Source organism: Camellia sinensis, chromosome 13, assembly GCF_055761805.1.
Source record: "Camellia sinensis isolate YWXY chromosome 13, ASM5576180v1, whole genome shotgun sequence".
Lineage (NCBI taxonomy): Eukaryota > Viridiplantae > Streptophyta > Magnoliopsida > Ericales > Theaceae > Camellia > Camellia sinensis.
The window spans coordinates 30,516,425-30,538,597 of record NC_138973.1 but is presented as its reverse complement, the minus strand read 5'-3'; the positions used below and the strand labels follow the sequence as shown (position 1 = coordinate 30,538,597).

The window sequence follows — 22,173 nt, the reverse complement described above, 5'->3', positions numbered from 1 at the left end:
CTATCCCTTCTAGTAAACAGAGGAGTAATGAAGATCTCATCTTCATCAGTTTCAGTAAGTAAACTAGAAGTACTATGACGAGAGGATTGACTATTAAGTCTATTAAATCGGATATGGACAAATCTGTCATTAAATTGTTGAATATTTTGAATATCATGACTAGTAGAAGATTGTTGATTTTGGGAATAATTTTCATTAACATTAACCCAATCATCAGGAAGATTAATATCTTTCCAACAAATCATATTTGGAACAGAAATATTAGTTTCATTAGTGCTACCTTGGATTAATAAGGTTTTATCTTTGGGACTTTTAGTTAAAGCTTGAGTATTTAAATTAGTTTTTATGCATTTGTAATAAATTTGATAAATTAATGCAATATTATGAACATTTTCTAACATATTGGTATATTCACCAGAAAATTGTATATTTAATGTTAAAGCCTTTAATATATGGGGATCCCGAAGTAAAATCAGGAAAACAATTAAAATGTACTAGACCTTTATGAAGACCAGATTCCATCATTCCCATTACACTAGCATGATAGTTAATAAAACGAGCATCTCTTAAACATAAAAGGACAGAAGTATTTTTACCGTGTTGGGTTAATGGGTTTATTTTTACTTGGATTAATCCTAAATGGTTAAAATTATGACCAACTTTGAGATGTTTTCTGATTGACTGTTTAGATAATAATTGGCAAGTTTCTCGTGGTTTACTTAAAGCATAAACTTGTTCAACTGTTTTGACTTGCAAATCAACATTAAAGGTAAACTTTAGGAATATTACAGCTTAAATCAATTTTAACATCTTAATATTCATGTTCTTCTTCATTAATTAGTATATCCGTACTAGGAATAGGAGCTAGAATTGTAGATCTAGAGCTAACTGAAGAGTTACTTCTGAATAATCGACTCATTTTAATTCTATAAAATAAAATCCAATTTCTAAAACTCGTTTTGTAACTTATCATTTTTTCACGTACAGTGTGTTCGCTCATACCCTTTTCGGGAACCCCTATATCCTTCGACTACCTAAACCTAAGGACTTACACTAGATTGGGACAAAAGGTGGGTGGCTACTGACAAAGTGGAATACAACGATAAGTTAAACAAGAATAGGGAGACTGGAGTTAATTTAAATAGAGTGGAAATGAGAAGAGTATAAACAGAAAAGATAATTCAATAAGAAACTCAACATACTAGCAACTTGGCTCTGATACTAAAGAGACGGAAGCAACACATAAATTTAATAAACTAATAAGCATAAATTAAAACAAACAAGTTAATAAATAAACTAAATAAAATATTTTAAATAAGAACATATAAGAAAATTAAGCTCACAATATTAACTTACAGTTGGTTACTGAAAAATACAGAATTGTTCACTGGAAGTAACTGGAAAATACAGCTTCCACTTGCATATTTGAAAACTGAATTTTAATACAAACTAAAAATTTTACAGAGACTGAGAGAAAAATGCAAACTGCCTTGGTCTTGACTGAGAAGTTTCTTTTATAGGCAAAGTGGATAACTGTTGAGCTTGTGAAACTTGGAACTGTGAGGCTTGTGACTTCAAAAGTTAAAAAATACTGTGAGACTTGTGATTTCTGAAAAGCTTGAAAATAAGAGGTATATAGCTGCAGAAATTGCCAAATTATAGCAATGGTGCTCCAATAGTCATTTGCTATTTTAGCAAATCTCAACCAACTTTCTCTCTAAGTTTGTAGATGTTGTTTGGATATAGTTTTTTTTGTGATTTTACTTTTGTTTATTTTTTGTCTTTTGTGATTTTTTTTACCTGTTTGTAAAAAACATTATATATTTATATTATTCTCGCCTAGACAAATATAAAAAATAAAAAAAATTGAAAAATTGGAAAAAAAAATATATATATATATATATAATTCACCCCACCCAAAAACATATCACTACTTATTTATTTTTGACACAAATTGGTGTTTGTTTGTTTTTTTTGTTTTGCCAAACGGAACACAACCGCTCTATTTGGTTTCATCACCACCGTCCACCTGTTTGTTGTTATTTTTGTTTTTCTTTTTCTTTTTAGCCAAACACAGCACAACGACTCTATTTGGTTTCATCACCACCGTCCACGTGTCTCTTCTCTCTCTCTCTCTCTCTCTCTCTCTCTCTCTCTTCGTTTCTCTCTATTTGGTTTCATCATCACCTCCTCCCTCTCAGTCTCCGTCTCTCTCTCTCTCTCTCAAATATCATCTCTTCCCCTCTATCATCGAAAGTCTCTCTCTCTGCTCTCTGTTTCTCTCTTCTCCGTCCATCACCTCCGCCTCTCTTTGCTCTCTGTCTCTCTCTACCCCCTACCACTGTCTTTATCTCACTCTTCTCTCTCTATATATCTCTTTTCTTTCCAACTGATCGATCATTTTCTCTCACGTCCATCACCAGTTCCCTCTGAATCGATCATCCATGTCTTCAAATCTTACCAACCCATTCCCAAATCTATCCCCCTCTCTCTCCTTCTCCCTCTCACTGTTGTTTACCCTTATCCCTCTGTTTCTCTCATTGTATCATCTATATCAAGAACACAAAGAAGATCATCTATCTCTCTTCTCTCTCTCACTATCAGGTATTTTTTTTTACTTCAGTGTGTTCATTTTCTAATTTTTTTTTTTAAATTTTGTTTGCTTCAAATTGGTGAAACTGAAATTTGGAAAATTGAAAATTTGGTGATTCTGTGTTTTTTTAATTTATTATTTTATATTATTGTTCCATCTCTGGTATATTATCGTTCCACTGTGTTTATTTCTTTCGTGAAAATTTTAGAGCCAAATTCTATTTATTTGGATGATGTGGCAAGTTTGGCAACCAAATTTGAGAGATGAAATGGCATTTGCCAAATTTGGCCGAAGTTATAATAGCCCATTGAAGCAACATTTTTGAAAACTCTTGTCAAATTTTGACAATAACAGCTAAAATAGCTTGTCATTAGAGATGCTCTTATCACACTCAAATTTTGTCATTTTATTTTATATTTCCTAATTTAAAAAAAAAAAATTAAAATATGTATTGATGATAATAGACCAATAATCCCCGATCCATGACGAGCATGATGATCACATCCGCAATAAGGCGGGCGGTGCAACAATCCGCAAAATTAGTGTCCAAAGGTGTTTGTTTCAGCTTTTCAAAGCTAACTTATGGCTTTTAGCTTATGGCTTTTAGCTTTGAAAAAATTATTTTTGACTGTTTGGTTAGACTTATTTCAAACAGCTTCTGATTCTAACAAAAAAATTGATTCTGAGAAACTGCTCACCCCTTGCTTCTGATTATCAGCTTCTGATGTGGACATATTAATTTATGGTTATATTCTTAGATTTTTTTATTTTTTATTTTTTTAAAAATAGAAAAAGACCCAAATGAACTATAGATTATTATTATTTTTTTTATATGAAATATAGACAAACAAAAAATAAAAATTAATTGAAAAGGCTATTTCACAGCTTATTGAACAAACACTATTCCGCAACTTAAATCTATAATCTAATAGTTACACCAAACAGATTAACAATTTCTGATTAAAGTCATAATCTATAATCTGTTAAGCTATAATGTATAAGTTGTTTTAACAGCTACACCAAACGGGGCCAAATTTGCTCGTGAATTACGCTTAACAAACATTTTTCTCCAGGCCCACAAGCAAAGTCTAACGAGTCGAGATTAAGCTTAATTTGAGTTTTTTATTTTATTATTTTTCACTATGTTAACCAAAAAAAAAAAACATATTTTTTTGAATTTTTTTTAATCTTTAGTGATTCTTTTAAAAAATTATATCAAAATTTTTTAGTTTTTTGGTTCGTCTTATCGAGACGAATCTAAAAAGTACATTTTTTTGAAAAATTTTAGAAAAAAAAATACTAAATACGAAAATAAAGTCTCATTTGGTAACATCACTTTTTAGCTTGAAAGTCAAAAAGTCACTAAAAAATCAAAAGTCAACAACTTATATAAAAAAATCAAAGATTCTATTTTTCTCTCTTCTCTACTTTTGTACATTTTTTCGTAAAAAAATCAAAAAGTCATTCCAAATATACTAATTTTTTTACATCATATTTTAGTTAAAAATTTAAAAAGCTTGTTCCCAAACGAGACCTAAGTAAAAAAAAAATTACTCATTTTTATTTATTTTTATCTTTTCTGAATTTTTTTTTATTTTTTAAAAAAATTATAATTTTAACTAAATTTAGAAGCCTAAACTTTTTTAAAAAAAATTTATGAAAAATCATTAAAAAAGAAAATAAGTCTAAAAAAAAACAAAAATATAAACAAAAACAAAAAAATTCACTTCCGAAAATACCCCTAGCCGAGTCGGACTTCAACAAGTTCAAGCTTAACCCAAACTTTATTGAGACAGCCCAACTGGCCCATGTAAATTTGAGCAAGAAATTTCCCAATTTTTTTTTCTTGAGAATCGGACAAAGAGTGGACCCACCCGACCCGAAAGACGCAACCCATATTCCCTGCTTCGCTTCGCTTCGATTCTCGATCATATAAAAGGCTTAGACCAGCCGTCGCAAACTTCCGATCGCCGGCGGCGATTTCGAAATCCCGATCCCGATCTCCATCTCGATTTCCCAACCTTCTGTCTCAAATCAGAGACCTTGATAGGGTCACAATGACAGTCTCTGACGACGAAGACGAAACCCTCGCTCATTTCCTCGAATCCGAAGTCCTCTCCGAGGTCTCAGATCAGGTTCAATTTCTTCTATAATCTTTCAATCCAGTCATATGTATGTATAGATTAGGTCAATTTTTGGGATTTGGTTGCAGGAAGAGGCGAAAATTGAAGAGGAGAGACAATCGAAGAGGTTGCGTGTGGGGGACGATGAAGGCGAAGCGAAATCGATTGTGCAATTTCAAGCTCCATCTCCTTCGAAGAGTAGAATATTACAGAGTGATAATTGTGGTAGTAGCGATAGATTCAGCATCAGAGCGACGCCGAGGAGGATGGAGACTGGGTGCTTCAGCAAGATCCCTCCTGAACTCTTTCATCACATCCTCAAATTCCTCTCTTCTGAGGTACGAGTCTGTATGTATATTATTGGGCCAATTTTTTTTTTTTTTTTTTTTTTTTCTGTATATTAGGGCAAAAATATTGTTTTTTTCCCCCAGAGATTTGGGGGTTTTATGATCTGAGTTATTCTGTATGATGGCAATGTATGCAGGATCTTGTTTCATGCTCTCTGGTTTGTAGATTTCTCAATTTTGCAGCTTCAGATGAGTCTTTGTGGCGTCGCTTGTGAGTGATGAGTTTTTCTTTATCATCTTTTATATATGTTTTTGTTGGTTTTGAGTTTTTATTGAATTCCTACATGTATGTTTGTTTCATTCTTTCAAGTTTAAGAAGAAAAACATTTTCGTATTTATTGGTTGCTTTATTCAATAATGTGCATAAAAAGCTTTTTCCTGTCACAGTGTTCTCTTTTTCTCCAAAAAATTACTAATGGCCATGAATCAAATCAATTTTTATAAATGCTTATTCATCATAATTCGAAAGTTCAGAAGGGAAAGTTTGCTTTTAAAAAAATGTTTATTTTTTCTTTGTCAAATGATACCTACAACTACCTTGTTGATTTCCATCAAACTTGGCTTATTTCAATCATTTGTGGTAAATGTCCAGCTTTTTGTGATGTCTCTCTACAGTTTGAACTAGAGTCTAGACTAGAGAATACATAAAGGATGCATGTGAAATTATGCATTTGGTTGGGGATATAATTACACATTCTATTAGTTTTCTACTTTTTTGAATGGAAACTATCTACTCATGCTGTAAGAACTGAGAGACGTGGTCTTTAAAAGATTTTTGTAGTTAACACACAAAATGTGCGTGTGCATGCCTGTTGCTGGAATATCACTCAATTGAGTTCCTAATTATATACATGATGCAATACAATATATGTATTGTTGAGGCTCAAGCTTTTAAACTCTTTAGGTATCTTCTTCCTACATGAAGAGCATCCCATGTTGTATTTGCCTTGTTAAATGCTAACAGCTATGTCAGAAACTTGTATCTTCTTCCTACATGATGCAATATCTTTAGAAGTATTTTTAAATCAGTGTGGTGTTTATTTTCTCGTAGTATTTGGTTTTAGCGGTTATCTTAAATGTCTTAGTATATCTTATTGGATTCTCAAATGTTGGTTCTGCTCATTTGACTTGCATCTGTATTGTGCTTGCATGTAATGCTTATGGTTGTTAGATAATATCCCCTAGTTTGTAAAGCATACATTTTCACCGAGGAATATTGCAGTTGGTGATCTAATCTCTCCTATTAACTTCACTGTGCCATTGTCAAAACTCAGTAATACATCAGGATGCATACAATGCCTTCACATTTCTTTTAGGTTTTTCTATCATGGCAGCCAAATATTTTGTTTTAATGTTTGAGTTGATTGGTGCACATATAAATCTGTCAGTATGTGTGTAAAACAGATATGTATTTGATAATGCATTGGTAATTTTTTTGATAGGTACTGTATGCGATGGGGTTTGCTGCCCCCTACAAAAAAGTTGCGAGAGAGTGCTTGGAAAAAGCTTTACATTCAGGTATATTTTGGTTCTACTTAAATATTGTTGTTGTTGAGCGTATCAAAATCATGTTAGACACTGATGTTTCTTAACTTGGGCCCTTCTTCTTATTTATAGAAACTTGTCCCTTTGGCTACTTAGAGTTTCGTGTACTGTGTCTCTTCTCTGATATTCCAAGTCTGACCTGAACTTCTTTTAACTGACACATTTGATGCTCATTGTTAAAGCTAGATTAAGAAACTTTTAGTTTACGAGAAATACTTTCTTCTTGCAGCGTGATGGAGAGGACATGGTTGAATTTGTTAGGTATTGCCCCTCTGAGTTCAAAGAGTATTACGTCCAAATGCAGGCAGCAAAGCGAAGCCAAGCACCTCTCCCTTCTCAGGTAAACAGGGGTAGCTGTTGAGCTGAAACTTTTGCCTTTTATGTGTTTTTATGGGGGCGATGGGGAATCACTGTCTTTCATTTCTTTTCTGTACATTTCATACAAATCTATGGGACGATATGCGATTTTTTTATAGCAGACTTCTTGACAATAATCTGTTAGTGGTATGTTTGATTTATCCCCCTCTTGAACAAGTCTCTCTCTCTCTCTCTCTCTCTCGGATGAAGAATGCTGTTAGAAGCTGATTGGAAGTTTAACTTTTTTTGTCATAATTTTTTCGGACATGTTGTTTGGCTCAGAATTGTCACTTACTAGACCGCATTTTGAAAAGACTGCTTTTATCTTCTTCTTTTTGTTTTGTTTTTATTGCGTGTATGTGTGTGGCGGGCTGGGATGTTGCTACAGTGTATATGCACCGTGCATAGCAGGATGACTTCTTTAAATGAGGCTCATAACAATTAGACAAAGGCATTTCCTTCATTTATCATTTATTTATTTTTCTTGTGTATTTGAAGGTGAATGATGACCGGATTATTCTTGACAAGACTGTTGCTGATCAAGTATCTATATGGAAAAGCAGCAGAGGCCTAACTGATAAGGTGGTCCCCAATCATGATTGCTCTGGAGACACATGTTCTTATTATCAAATTGGAGATGTATTCGTTTGTGAGAAGACCGGACAGGTCCATGGTATGAATCACTAGTTGTGGTTATTGAACATAGCAACCTTGCTTGTTTGTTAATTTGGTACAATTGCATAGATTTTTATACATAACTTGATTGAAGCTTATTGGTTTATATTCTTTGTTCATGCAGTTTGTGATGATACATGCAGAGAAGCTGTTTTGGACCCTACAAATGAGCTTTTGGTTTGTACAATATCTGGGCACTGCTTTGATCTGTTACTGTCACCATCTGAAATGGAACCGGACACTGTAAGAGAGATCTCCTTTAACTTGTACTTGGTTTCCTTTGTCATATAACACACTTCTGTTTTTAATTTCATAGGTTTCCTGACTTTCATTGTGCATCATAACAGTCCATGAACTATAATATCAGTATCACAATTTCTAAAACAGTGCAGGCTGCAAAACTGCTATCGTTCAGTCTTGTCCATAGTCATTTTATAGTCACGAGGTTTGAATGCATCATGTGTTCCATCACAGTAAGTATGCTTGATATACAGGGAACAAAACTATAAGATTCCGAGAGGCTATATACAAGCACATCTGAATAATTACAAGGGAAATTGAATGCCAAAGATTTATTTTGGTTGTTTTGATTCTTTTGAGCATCACAGCGGGGACTGTATTTTTTTATTGTGTGTTCAACCAAGTCCCACCCATTTGATTGTTTTTTTAAAAAGAAGTGGCTTGTGTTTCGTCTTTGGATTTGACACTCAAATCCTTTTCTCTTTGCTGACAATGTAGGAACAGCAGCAATGTGGTGTTTCAGAAGAAGCAGAGCCATTCATGGGGTCTGGCCGTTTCGGTAATCTCTTTTTGTTTACCTCTGCAATATACTTATTGAGTCCCAAAACTCTTTGTTCATCCTCTATATGTGCATACGTTGCAGCACGGGCTTATCTGCTGGGATATAATTGTGCTGACGAGAAGGAGCTACAAGCTGCTTTGAGGTTTTGCTGATTCGAAACCCTCTGTCAGTAGAGGTCCTGTCATGCTTAGAAATGGCATTTAATCCCTTTGTTTTGTTATTTGCAAATATTTAATAATGCTTAATCTAAATAGCATGTATGAGGTTATGGATTATTGAGGTAGTCTTGATGGGTGTAAAATATTTATGTTGCTTTCTGTTGCTGTCTCCTTTTTCATATCTAGTTGTCTTGTACTATTAATGCAAGGGTTTTTGCATGGCATGGCAATTTAAATTTTGCTATCTCGGTTGCATGAATCTCCTGTCTTCATTCTGTCGTTAAGAACTTTGACGCTCTATTTGGTGCAGCTTAGATAGAGGCTAGTTGTAACTTCTATTATTTTGAAAATATTTGTTGAGAGTTTGGTGCAATTTTTCTTATAGCTTACAAGGCAAAAACAGAACGGGTTGTAGTCTGTATGCAGTGTACCATCGCGAGTGCACAGCTAAACTGTAGGGAAAATGAGAAACTGCAAGGGATTAGTTCTATTGCTTGTTTGTGTCTTGTGAATAGGAAATGTGAGATTGTGTAGCAATTTTTCTAAATAATTCTATATAATTTATTCATGCTATGTTTAGGTTTGGAATTTGTAAGGAAATGAAATTTTACTTATTTGTTCTTTATATCATTTGTTGGTGCCAAAAACAAAGCAGCTGGTTACCTTGTTCAGTCAGTATCATGGGCTGCATTAAGAGTTTGATGTTATTATCTGACTTGGGGGTTAAGTATTGCAAATCAATGGGAATTTTCTCAGAATTACGTTATAGGTGGAATTTTTTGTTGTTTTTTTTAACAGAAGTATGGAATTAGGGCAAAATATATTTATCTCAGTCTCTTATGCAAACTTTATGCCCAACTCTTCCTCTGCTCTTTGCCTCCATCCTCACAATGTCCTGCTCTCTCTTGCTACATCCACCACTTCCCCTCCGTTCGACACCCACCCCTGACACTCTCCACTCTCCTCCCCCACCCTCCCTGATAAGGGTAGTTTTATCTTAATTTTATGGATTTGTAATTTTTTTTTTTTGCAATTTTCCACTTATGGTGTAATTCTGAGAGGATTCTCACTGATTAACAATATTTAGCCCCAACTTCCACTACTTTTGCAAAAAGATTTCATTAATTTTTTTATACACAATTTATTATGAGAAGATAATTTGTTATGCCCATTATATGTGACAGAATTTTTCCTTGTTTCTTTGCCAAATATGGTTAGCATAATTGTAGGTACTTTAACATATTAGCGTGTTAAAATAATTAAATTCTGTGCATTTGCATTTAATATATATATATATATATAACTGTTGACTAATGTAGCGTAATCATCTTTTATGATAAGTGTTTTGAAAAATTGGTAAAAAATTTATTTATTTATTTACTTATTTTTTTTGACTTTTTAGTGACTTTTTTTTACTAAAAAAATTGGCTTTTGTGACTTTTTGTATAAAAAAGTTAAAAATCAAAAAGTTGATTTTTTTAGCAAGTTTTCAAAACGCCCCCACAATGTATTATAAAATAACAGTCAATTTTATTCAATTTAATATTATATAAATTTATTGATTCACTTACTCAACCCCCTTCCTTGCAACACCCTCACAGCAGCAACAAAAAAAAAAAAAAAAAAAAAAAAAAAATCTCACAACTCGATTTTGCCTTCCTTACTCGTCACGTTTATCAAGAAAAGTATTTTGATCCAAACGTTGTAATATTGGACTAATATTTATTTTTTAAAAAATATATCATTCTTTTTTTTAAGTAAATATAATAAAATTTGTTAATTATTTTGTGACAAAATTATAAAAAATATATATATTATTCTTTTTTTTGTTAATTATCTTAACTGCCTCTTCTTTACACGTTTACGCTTCTCTTTCTTTTTCTATTTGAGAGGGCTTTAATATTATAAAATATAATACATAATTAATATATAATAGTACCAGATGATTATGTTAGAGTAGTTGATAAAGTTGACCCGAATTTTTCATCATTTTTAAAGAAAGAAAAAAAAATTAATTTAATATTTTCTTTTAATTAATTTTTTTTTTTGGCTACTCTCAAGTTAGTTATTTCAATTTGAAAAAATATTTGAGCTTAGTAGACGTATTTTGAAATCAATTTTAGTGATTCGAACAATTTATTTTTAAAAACTTGTTAAGAAGAATATTCATACAAAAATTTAATATAATCGGATATCGATAATTATGTGTTTTAATCAAATTTATATTATAAAAAATAAATAATTATTTTTTAAAAAAGATTTGACATTCATTTTTGAAATTAGATTTGACATTCATTTTTTTTAAAAAAATATAATTTAAATATGGGTCTGGCTTTGGTCCAGTCCACCATCGGACTGGACCGTGCTGTTGGGCCCGTGGGGTCCACTACGGGTCTCGTTTTGAAAATCTGAACCGTTCAATGTGTAGAAATTTTCGAGTACTATATGCTTGTAAAAAATCACGTTGATCGGATATCGATAGCTATGTGATCAAATCAGTTTTGTATAAAAAAAATGGACGGTGAATAAATTAACGGTTGACAAAAAACTGATTTGATCATATAGCTATCGATATCCGATCAATGTGATTTTTTACAAGCATATAGTACTCGAAGAGTTTACATATTGAACGGTTCAGATTTTCAAAACGGGACCCGTGGTGGGCTCCCACGGGCCCAACAGCACGGTCCAGTCCAATGGTGGACTGGACCAAAGCCAGACCCTTTAAATATATAATTATTCGATATCCAATCATCTTAATTTTTTATATAAATATTTTTTAGGGGTTTTTTTTTTTTTAGGGTTCCTAGTATTAAGACTTTATAGTATAAAGGACATCTAATATTTTTATAATGTCTAAGGTCCCTCAATTTGATCTAGAGAAATTATGTCCAGAGAAATTTTGGTCCAGAGAAATTCTGCTCAGAGAAATTCTCTCAAACCTAGAGAAATTCTGCAAGGCACAGTCCTTACAGTTGATGCCTAGTCTTTTTCCTGCCCAGCATCAAGACTGGGCATATCCGTAATCTATGTGCCCTTTCTTCTTCCTACCCATATCCTTAATTAACAACATCAACATAAGTAGAAGAATGGCAATCTTGCTGCTGTAACAATTGTGGGATGTATGGCATGCACACAAGATTTCTAGTAAATAATTCAACATGTAGCACAACAGACAGCACTTCCAAACCAAAACAACATAAGAGAGCAGAGGAAGTGAATAAAACCCATGTATATGCATAATCAATAGTAAGCACGGAAGAAATTGTGTGTAAACAACCATAGTAGACAACTCCAATCCATCATGGGAATGAACTCCTAGAATGAAAAGCAATAATTGCATGATTTGTGTTAACATTGAAGTAGTAAGCATAAAGTGTCAATATCAAGGTAGTTAAGTTGATCAACAAAAAAATACATATGTATATATCACCATTTTTTATCCATAATATCACTACAGACAAGCATTTTTGGTGCCCTTCAATCTAAATGACCCTAGCAATAATCTTTTCACTAGATTAAGGCCATGTTAGCGCTTGAATGCATGATCATATTCTAACACACAGCATCAAGCTAACCTCATCATAGCAGGTCACCAAATTTGTAGTTAACATGAGTAACAAGCCGAAGGAATGAACTTGATAGGATGCCTACTGTTCTAGGACCAAAAATTATTTAATAAAACATGGAAGGATCCAAAACAGTATAGCAATGAAGTTCTCATGCGCCAAATTCATTAGCTAAATTAGCAGAATGCAGAAAATTTGTCAAAATTCATTCTTAACAACTAGAAGAGCATTAACTTGAATGAAAAGCAAATATAATACTAGAGAAAATGTAAGGTCCCTTAATATCGATCCAGAGAAAATTCAATCCAGAGAATTTCTCTGGACAAATCACAGAAAAAATTTCAAATTTCTCTGGACCAACACCAAATTTCTCTGGATATATCACCCACACCAAATTTCTCTGGACACATCACAGAGAAATTTTACACATCTCTAACACCAAATTTCTCTGGAAGAGAATCTGAGAAAGAGCACAGATTATGATATATTACCACCACAGAAGAAGAGTTGAAGAAGAACCTAACTCATCAAGTAAATAGAGAGAGAGAGAGAGAGAGAGAGAGAGAGAGAGAGAGATCTTCCAAAACAACTTTCAAAAAGTATCCATAGATATTTGTAAAAGCTCTGATCAACAATGGACTTTTTTAATTTTCCCTTCCAACCTAGAGAAATTTACAAAACCCAAAGAAAATTACTTCCAACCTAGAGAAATTATGAACTTCCCAAAGAATTTCTCTTGGTTCAACCTAGAGAAAATTGAAATTTCTCTGCAGAGGAGGAGGTTTTGGAAAAAAAACAATACAAGCTACACCAAAATTGTAGATTCTTAGGAAGACAGTAAACACCAGCCCAGAAATTACAAAGTCTTCCCAAAGTGAATGCATGTACATACTAAATACAAACACATGGTAAATAACTGACATAATTCAAAAGGAGGAAAAAACAAAGAATAAGATTTCCAGAGAATTGTCTATTCTTATCGATTTAATTTGTCTCTGCATTTGACTAGTTTCTAACAATTGGCGGTTTGGATAACGTTTGCTTGTTTGCATTTGCAACAGATAGTCCGGTTTGGCGCAGTTGATCCCATGAGTGACATGACCCTCTCTCTCTCTCTCTCTCTCTCTTAACGAACAACGAACTCTCTCCAACTTCCTTCAGCTCCAGCTTCACCTCTTTAAATAGACCACCTCACCCACACCCACACCCACACCCACCCCACCACCCTCTCATTTCATGGTATAATTGCTGCGCTAGAGCTACCCTTCTTCTACCAGTATTCTAGACCTGAATTACAGGCCTGTGTAGTTTTTCTTTTTAAATATGGCTTTTAGTTCAGTGCCATATTCATTGACATTACCAATTCTGTACCTAGCAATTTGTTCCCTTAGCTTATCTTGCTCGGCTTTCACTTCTCAAGATTACAATGATGCCTTTGGAAAATCTATTCTCTTCTTTAAGGGTCAGCGGTCTGGTAAATTACCTTCTGACCAGCGGCTCAAATAGAGGGCCGATTTTGGCCTGTCCTCGATTCGCCGGAGTCAGCAACATGATGATCATGAGATCGAGATCGATGAGAGCGAACAGAGATCTCTCTGCGTGACGATCTCTTCGACGGCGAACTTGGCAATGACGACGGCCGATGGCGGACTGGCTCCTCCGAATCAGTGTTGGACAACCCTCCGAATTGATGTTGAAATAGTTCATGGTTGATCGAATTAGAGAGAGAGAGTAAGAGAGAAAGAGATTACATCTAATGGTGGAAGTGAAAATCTTAGAAATGTGTTCATGTGTGTAGAAGGAGAAAGCGAGAGACTGAAATTTCTCTAGATATATGGGTGTATGATTAAGGGACCTTAGACATTACAAAATAATATTGTGGATCTCTTCCATCATCAAAAATAGAAGAGGGACCTTAGATTAATTTTCCTTATTTCTTAACCAATCTTAAAAAATAAACAATTGAACCATTGAAATCAATCACGAAATAAATTATCAAGTCCAAAGATTTGAGAGAAGTCAAATTCAAATTCAAAAAAAAATCTCAAAATATATTACCAAAAAGAATACGTATATATCCCCAATGTATTAATTTAAGGAAAAATCATAAAAATATATAAAATACAAATCTGCGATGGAATATAAATAAAATGCGGTGAGAGTTACACCCTCTATATTCGTATACTTTACTTTTGTAATAATTCTCCCTTTAAAAGTTGACCGACAAATCAGCCTCCACGTGTCGGCACGCCTAAAATGGTTAGACGAGTCGCATACGCGTTAAACTGATGCCTGGAAATAGAATAATACTATACACATAACGAATATATATATACAAATACATATATACACCCATACATATCCACTCATTCATTCATTCATTCATTCTGATATCTGCAGTTTTTAGTTTTTCAAGGTAAACTCTCTCTCTCTCTGAATTGTAATAGCCATGACTGATTATATATATATATTCACTCCGCAATTTTGTATGCATTTTCATCATAGAGGAGATCATTGCCAGGGTTGGTTCTCTGCTGTGTCTGATTGATTGATTTCCGAGTTTCTTTTGTGGCAACAAAATTGACGTGTGTTTGGTAGCTAAGAATGTGGTGGAAAGGAAAAGAAAAGAAAAGCAAATTTGTTGCTGAATCTAGAAACTTGAGAGTAAACTCCCCGGGATAGATTGTTAGGTCTTAGTTAACAAACAATACAAGATTTTCCAGATCTCGAACTTCCAATTGTTTCTGATCTTGCACTTTCACTGTAGCCAAATGGATCACAGAGTTTTTTTTAATATTAGCCAGTTTACAATTATGTATTGTAAAATTTTCTTATTCTTCATTTTCTCTTTGGCCAAACAGATTTGCCTTTTCTTTTTTTTTTTGGATCAGGATTTGCCTTCTGAGGCATGTCCTCATTAGAAGGCTTTTGACCTTTTTTTATTTTTTTATTTTTTTGCATTTTCCCCCTCAGTATAGCGATTACTTTGTTAAGTTGAGAGTTAGATTACCACGCAGACCAGCGTCTCCCCCATCGACTCGAACCTGAAACATCAAAGATGTATGTGTAATTGTTACACAAAAAATGTTATATGTCATTGTCACTGAACCTGCACTTCTCCTTTCTAGTTTGATTGATTTGGATATGCTTGTAATGCACCTTGCTGGCTGATTTTTTTTATTTGTCCAACTGGAGAAATGGTTATTTTTTTTCTCCCTTCTTTCTGCTAATATGATTCTTTATGTTTGTTATTAAGCTTCAATTGGTCCCTTTTCTTTTTTCTTTCTTTGTAGTTTTCTGCCCGTTTATTTTCTTTGACATTCCCTTGTTAGATAAATTTTATAAAAATGTAAGTATTGTGTCTTGCATTTTTTTTAAAATTGTTGTGTCTGCATGTCCGTGTTGTGTCTCATGTCTGTACTACTTAGTTTATGTTTATCACTAAAGTTGAGAATGCAGGTTTCTTTTTGTTCAACTTTTGAGTTCTAACCAATGTAGACCCATACTTTTGTGTGTTCTGTACAACTTTTTATTGGAAAGAAGGCAGATATTATGTCATTTTGTTATTTGGTTTGATCAGCTTAGGTTGAATATGTTTCTTTGATCCAATTAATTAGCTACAATATTGGCTGTCCCAAACATCTTTCTTGGATGGATTGTAGGGTCTTGATCTAATTTTTCTACTCCTAGCCATTATACTATATGGGTATTGTATTCATTACCTTGAAATTGTTTGATGGAATCACTGCAATTAATACTTATGGGATTTTAACATCATAGTATTTTTTTGGTTATATGCTCTACTTGTGATAAGTCTGACATACTTGGATTGTTGGATTTGATTCTCTGTCTCTTAGGCATTAGTGTTCTTGTGTTGAAGAAACAATGGGGAAGGACAAACACAACCAAGAGGAACACCATGATGGTGACAGAGGGCTTTTCTCACATCTTGCTCATGGTGCCGGTGGATATCCTCCAGGACAACACCATACACCTGGGGGATACCCTCCCCAGGGCTATCCGCCACAAGGACAAGGTGGATATCCCCCACAAGGCTACCCACCGGCAGGATATCCCCCTGGTGCATACCCACCGGCAGGATATCCCCCTGGTGCATACCCACAGGCTGGTTATCCCCCTGGTGCATACCCACCAGCTGGTTATCCCGGTTCGTCTGCTCCACATCATGGAGGTATGATTTTTAAATTGTATTATTATGTTGTATGGAAGACAACCATTACATGGTTAGCAATCTCCTTCCTTCAATGAACATGTCATTAGTGTGCAAACACTATAATGCTTGAACTCTTGCCAATATATGGTTACTCAATACTCATTTCTAAATATGCTTGTCTTCAAATTTCCTATATTTGACATATATTTTCCGTGCAAGGAGAAAAAACATAGAGGATTAATAGTGTTAAATAATAGATATATCATATGCTCAGCACATGAAAACATTTCTGCCTATATATTATTAGTTGTTAAAAGATGGACATTTACCAAGTGCTTAAAAAAGTGTGTATTCTAAGCAAACACAGGAGCAGGTTTACAAATGACCAATAATTGTCACTGTGGAAAGGTGCCCTCTACATTAGTCATGACCTTGATTATGTGAGGGCGAGCTTTTTATTTATCAAAAAAAAAAAAAATTTGTGAGGACAAGTTTCTTACTGAATTAGGTTTTTATTGATGCTACTGTACTAAGGTCTTGGGCATCCTATTTTTTTCAGGGCATGGACCTGGCATGGGGGGGTTGATAGCTGGGGGTGCGGCAGCTGCAGCAGCTGCTTATGGCGCCCAACACCTGGCGCATGGTAGTCACCATGTTGGACACGGTGGTTATGAACATGGTTATGGTGGTCAAGGAGGTTATGGTGGTCATGGAGGTCATGGTAGTCATGGAAAGTTTAAGCAGGGAAAGCATGGGAAGTTTAAGCATGGCAAGCACGGGCATGGAAAGTTCAAGAAGTGGAAGTAATTCTTTGTTCCTTAAGTGACTCTAGACGTGCTTATTCTGATTTGGTGAATAAAATTACACTTGAATTCTGACGTCAAGTAGGCCTTTGTTGGCTGTCCATTTTGGCATCACTGCCTTGATATATTACTATATTTTTGCCTTATGATATATGCCTTTATTGGTTCCCATGATTTGTTGTTTACATTAATGATTGGGATTTGTTTAGAGGTTTGATTGGATGAATTGTGACCGTATGATTGTGTTGGGTGAGCAACATCTGAACTGTGACCAAAAACAATTGTGTTGGGTAAGCAACATCCAAAATTGTGACATGGTATGATTGTGTTTGGTGAGAAACATCTGAATTGTGACCTCAAACAATTGAGTAACATCCAAATGTGACCTCTTACAATTGTGTTGGGTGAGCAACATCCTCTACGTCACAGCACGCTCTTAATGACATAGTCCCAAAACTGAAATGTCAATCTACATAACCCATTAAGAAAGATAATTATCAAACGAAAAATGTTATTAGTTCTAAATTTTCTAGTAAATAAATGATTAAATGTCTTATATGGGTGTAGGGTTTATATTTATTTGGTAAAAAATCTCTACACTCGTATTAGACATTTGGTTATTTATTTAGTAGAAAATTTGCTATTCCTAGCATTAGTTTGAGAACGCACAAAAAGATCACAAAATTGGGCACTATTGTTTGGGAACATGCTTTTTTAGTAACTTTTTGACTTTTTTAGCTAAAATATGATGTAAAAAAAATTAATATGTTTGGAATGACTTTTTGATTTTTTACGAAAAAATGTACAAAAAGTAAAAAGAAAAAAGAATTTTTGACTTTTTGATATAGGTTGTTGATTTTTTTAATAATTTTTTGACTTTTTAATTTTTTAGCTAAAAAAAACCATTTATCAAACGAGGCCGTACATATAAACTGATAAGGTTTTTCAAAAGTGGACACCAGTAAAATTTTGTCAATTCATAATAGAACTATTTACTAATGCAAAGGTTTTTAACTGTATGATAATGGTCACCAACTCTTGTTTCTGCATGTAAAATTGAAAACAGGCAGGGAATTAGAACAAAAAATACATGAATCATTTCTATATGTACAGGGTGTTTTACCAACCAATTTACAATAAACAAAGCCAAAAATAAAGGAACAGCAGTTGTCTGAGGTACTCCATATCTCTCAACCACAGCCAACATCAATAAGACTGTAACCTGCTCGTTTCTTTAGTCTTTTGTCTTGAATTATTCTTCTCAATTCTGCAGCATCACTCCATCTTCCAGCAGCGACATACATATTAAACAATGATACATAATATCCAACAACATTATAAGGTTCCAATCTGAAGAGAATTTCTGCAACTTCTCTACCGATCTCAAGATCTCCATGGTAGTTACAAGCACTCAATAGGGCCCCCCATACACCCGGTTCAGGTCGGATTGACATTTTCATGATAAATTCATAAGCCTCATCCAGCCTTCCAGACCGACCAAGCATGTCAACCATGCATATGTGATGCTCAGTTATGGGTTCTACTCCAAATTCATCCAACATATGGTGATAATACCACTGACCTTCATCGACAAGCCCTAAATGGCTGCAAGTGGATAAAAGGTTTATGAAAGTGCTCTTAGTTGGACTAGTTCCAGACTCAATCATTTGATTGAATACTTCAATTGCTTTTTCACCATTATTGTGGAACCCAAACGCCGATATCATAGAATTCCAAGCAGCAACAGATTTCTCAGGCAAATTTTGAAATATTTGAAAAGCGATGAGTAATCTGCCACAGTTGCTGTACATGTCCACAAGAGCAGCGGAAATAAAAGAGTTTCTTTGGAATCCAAACCTGAAAGCGTAAGCATGGACCTGCTTCCCATACCTTAGCAATCCGAGTTGGGTACAGGCTGAGAGAACACTGGAAATGGTTATTTCATTAGGTTCAAAATCAAGAATGCAAAACATTTCTAATGCTCTTTTACCATCCTTGTTCTGAGAAAAAGCAGAGATCATGCAATTCCAAGAACATAAATTGTGATTGGAACTCAATCCAAACACCGATTTTGCACTCTCAATCTCCCCCAATCTGCCATACATGGTAATCAGTGCGTTCTGCACACGGATATCTGTACCTGCCAATGTTTTAAAAGAAAGCCCATGAAGTAATTTTCCTTCGACTGCTAATTCAAGATTTCCACAGGTTGATATAACATTAACAAGGGTAATGGTGTCATGACCGACGTGGGATTTCCTCATTAAGTTGAAAGTTTCGAAGGCTTTCCAGAAATGGCCGTTCTGTGTGCAACCTGTAATTACAGCATTCCAACAAGCAGTATCTTCCATAGCAGAAATTCTTGACAACAATGACAAAGAAGCTTTCAAGTCTCCGCAATTTATATACATGAACATCAGGGAATTAATTGCAAGCATATTGTTTGAAAATCCCAATTTTAACTGCCAACAGTGGATCGATTTGCCGAACTTGAATGATTCAGGGGAGCCACAAGAAGGAAGAATTGCCAAAAGAGTTGATAAACTCCAATGTGAACACCAGCTAAGCAATTCCTTAAATAGAGTTTGAGCTTCTCTAGAGAGCCCATTTTGGGAATACCCAGAGATAACTGTATTCCACGAGACCAAATCCCTATCTGGCATGACATTGAACAAGTTCTCAGCTGCGTTAACCTTATTGCATTTCAGGTACATATCCATTAGACTGTTCACCACTAACAAATCAGAATCCATACTTCTTCGAACTGCGAATCCATGAACAGATCTTCCTTCCCTCAATAGAATTAATTCGGCACAAAGAGCAAGTAGAGTAACTACTGTCACTGTGTCGGGTTGGATTGACCCCACTAACTGCATTTCATGCAGAACATCAAATGTTTCAAAAATCATTCCGTTTGAGGCAAATCCATCAATCATTGAATTCCATGAAATCACATCCTTATGAACCATTCCTCTGAAAACAGTCTCTGCAGCCTCAATGTCTCCACACTGAGAATACAATGAAATGAGAGAATTTACAAACGAAATATGAGAGCCCTCCTCATAACCCAATTTAATCCCCAATCCATGGATGACTTGACCAATACCCAATTCTCCCAAACAAGTAGAGGCTGCAATTGCACACGAGAGACTCACATCATCAGCTTGTTTTCCACAAAAGGCCATGTTCTTGAAGTACAGAAGAGACTTCTCAGGACTCTTATTATAAAGACAACCATGTATCACTGAATTCCAAGAAACAAGGTCTCTACAATGCATTCCTTCAAACATATGCTCCGAGGACCTCAAGTCACCACATTTTGCATACATGTCTACGAGGGCATTACACAAAAATGAATCCAAAAGCATCCCCGCCTTCACACTTAAACTATGCAAAACCCGACCTTGTATCAATCTGTTCGTATTGGGTAAGGCCGAAATGGCAATTACTAGAGTTCTAGAATCAAACCCACTTCTCCCCTCCATCATCTCCACAAAAATATCCAGGGCAGCTCCAAAACACCGGTTCTCAACGCACGCAGTCATCATGGCATTCCAAAATATGACATCTTTATAAAAAATTTCACCAAACAGTGACACTGAAGAGCCAAAATCTCCGGCTCTCGAGTAGGTAATAAGGAGAGAGGTCGAAGTGGCTAAGTGAGAAAGAACACCAATCCTGAGAACTAAGGAATGAACTGTTTTCACAGTCATAATGTTGGGTTTCATGGCGGATAATTTAACGAGATCAAGAACATCACAAAAGCGAGTATTTTCAAGGGTTTGTTCTCTGTGCGACATTTTGTCGAACAAGTGGAAAGCAGTGGAAACGGGTTTGATGGGTAAGAAGCGTTTGTGATTGGAATTGCATGAATGGGACTGAAAGGGTAAAAGATGCTGAGAAGTTCCATTAGCATTAGGGTAGGAGATTCGATGCAGAGTTGATGAAGCTCTTCCTAGGAAGGCAGCGATAGGAATCTTCCTAACACTTTGTGTTGATAGACACATGCCCTTTGGGATTGGGTTGTTTCCTCATTATTTTACATTCATACTTGGGAAAATATGAGGAATCCTCTGTTGTCACTGAATCACCTAGGAGAATGATCAGTTTTAGTTAACCAGATTCCAACCATTTTGGTCAGCATGTTTCAAAAACTAACAAGGGAAATTTGGTTATAAACTTTTTTTACCTTTTTTTTATTATTAAAAGGTATAAGAAAAAAATTTTACTTTTAAAATTTTCTCATAATTATGAAATTTTGTATAAAGAATAAAATTTATTATTTAAATATTTTATCGAACTATTTTACTCTCAATAAATCTTTCTATTATCTCCTTCTACATCACTTTATCTCTCTTCCTTTCCCTCCACCTCTCTCTTCTCCTCCGTCGCAACCACCGCCTCTTCTCCCTTAGCCGTCCGCAACCTCTCCATGTCCCTCATCTCCCTTACCATATTCGTCAAAATTCTCTCTCTGTCGGCTTTGTTGTCTCTCCAATTTCATACTCAAATTCTAACAGCTGAAACCCAAGGGGTTCATCGGAATCTGACGTCAATGCTAGTTGCAGCCATGTTTTCTGAAAACACGATCGAGATCATCAGAGATCGGACAAATTTGAGATCTGAGATAGATAACGATGACGATCTGAGCTAAATGACGGTACTGATTTAAGATACACGGAGGGACCTAAGAAGATGTCAAAAACAGAGGTCAAGGAGAAAGCTCAAGCAGGCATGAAGCTCAGGTGGCCATGAAGCTCAGGTGACCACTCTCCCAAAGAGAGAGAGAGAGATTGATTGTTGTTTTTTCCAATTGACTTTTTTTTTATTTGTTAATAGATCCAAAATAAAATTTGATTATGGTGCGTTCATTTTGTACGGATTTTATTTTTTGTAACAGTACAATTTTACTTTGGTTAAAGCATGTTGATTTGCTTAACGATATAAAATTTTACTTTGAATTATAGTAAATTTTGCTCTGATTTTACTCTGAATTAGAATAAAGTTTACTATGATTCAGAGTAAAC

General features: G+C 34.7%; 3 protein-coding genes across 4 annotated transcripts; 2 read left to right on the top strand and 1 right to left on the bottom strand.

Moving 5' to 3' along the window:
* Positions 1-4,379: 4,379 nt before the first annotated feature.
* LOC114295415 (F-box protein SKIP31) lies at positions 4,380-8,859 on the top strand. 2 transcript variants are annotated; one of them, XM_028239645.2, is made up of 9 exons: positions 4,380-4,716; positions 4,806-5,054; positions 5,201-5,274; positions 6,506-6,581; positions 6,838-6,948; positions 7,464-7,638; positions 7,765-7,883; positions 8,379-8,439; positions 8,524-8,859. In XM_028239645.2, the coding sequence occupies exons 1-9, from the start codon at positions 4,651-4,653 to the stop codon at positions 8,592-8,594; spliced, it is 1,002 nt and encodes a 333-aa protein (XP_028095446.2). In that variant the 5' UTR covers positions 4,380-4,650; the 3' UTR covers positions 8,595-8,859. The 2 variants fall into 2 exon arrangements, with proteins under 2 accessions (XP_028095446.2, XP_028095436.2); XM_028239635.2 differs by having other exon boundaries at positions 4,393-4,728.
* A 5,445-nt stretch (positions 8,860-14,304) lies between these two features.
* LOC114295407 (uncharacterized) lies at positions 14,305-17,317 on the top strand. Its single transcript, XM_028239628.2, has 3 exons — positions 14,305-14,585; positions 16,027-16,361; positions 16,903-17,317. The coding sequence occupies exons 2-3, from the start codon at positions 16,055-16,057 to the stop codon at positions 17,148-17,150; spliced, it is 555 nt and encodes a 184-aa protein (XP_028095429.2). The 5' UTR covers positions 14,305-14,585; positions 16,027-16,054; the 3' UTR covers positions 17,151-17,317.
* Positions 17,318-18,171: 854 nt separating this feature from the next.
* Positions 18,172-22,173, bottom strand: LOC114295398 (Tetratricopeptide repeat (TPR)-like superfamily protein). Its single transcript, XM_028239623.2, has one exon. It carries the CDS (start codon positions 21,151-21,153, stop codon positions 18,337-18,339), a length of 2,817 nt encoding a protein of 938 aa, XP_028095424.2. The 5' UTR covers positions 21,154-22,173; the 3' UTR covers positions 18,172-18,336.

What these genes read in the sequence shown, in the direction of transcription:
- LOC114295415 (XM_028239635.2), top strand. Translation starts at nt 4,651, where the DNA reads ATGACAGTCTCTGACGACGAAGACGAAACCCTCGCTCATTTCCTCGAA. An exon ending in TCTCCGAGGTCTCAGATCAG is followed by an intron (nt 4,729 to 4,805) that starts GTTCAATTTCTT and finishes ATTTGGTTGCAG; the next exon opens with GAAGAGGCGAAAATTGAAGA. An exon ending in TCAAATTCCTCTCTTCTGAG is followed by an intron (nt 5,055 to 5,200) that starts GTACGAGTCTGT and finishes CAATGTATGCAG; the next exon opens with GATCTTGTTTCATGCTCTCT.
- LOC114295407 (XM_028239628.2), top strand. Translation starts at nt 16,055, where the DNA reads ATGGGGAAGGACAAACACAACCAAGAGGAACACCATGATGGTGACAGA. An exon ending in GTCTGCTCCACATCATGGAG is followed by an intron (nt 16,362 to 16,902) that starts GTATGATTTTTA and finishes TATTTTTTTCAG; the next exon opens with GGCATGGACCTGGCATGGGG.
- LOC114295398 (XM_028239623.2), bottom strand. Translation starts at nt 21,153, where the DNA reads ATGTGTCTATCAACACAAAGTGTTAGGAAGATTCCTATCGCTGCCTTC.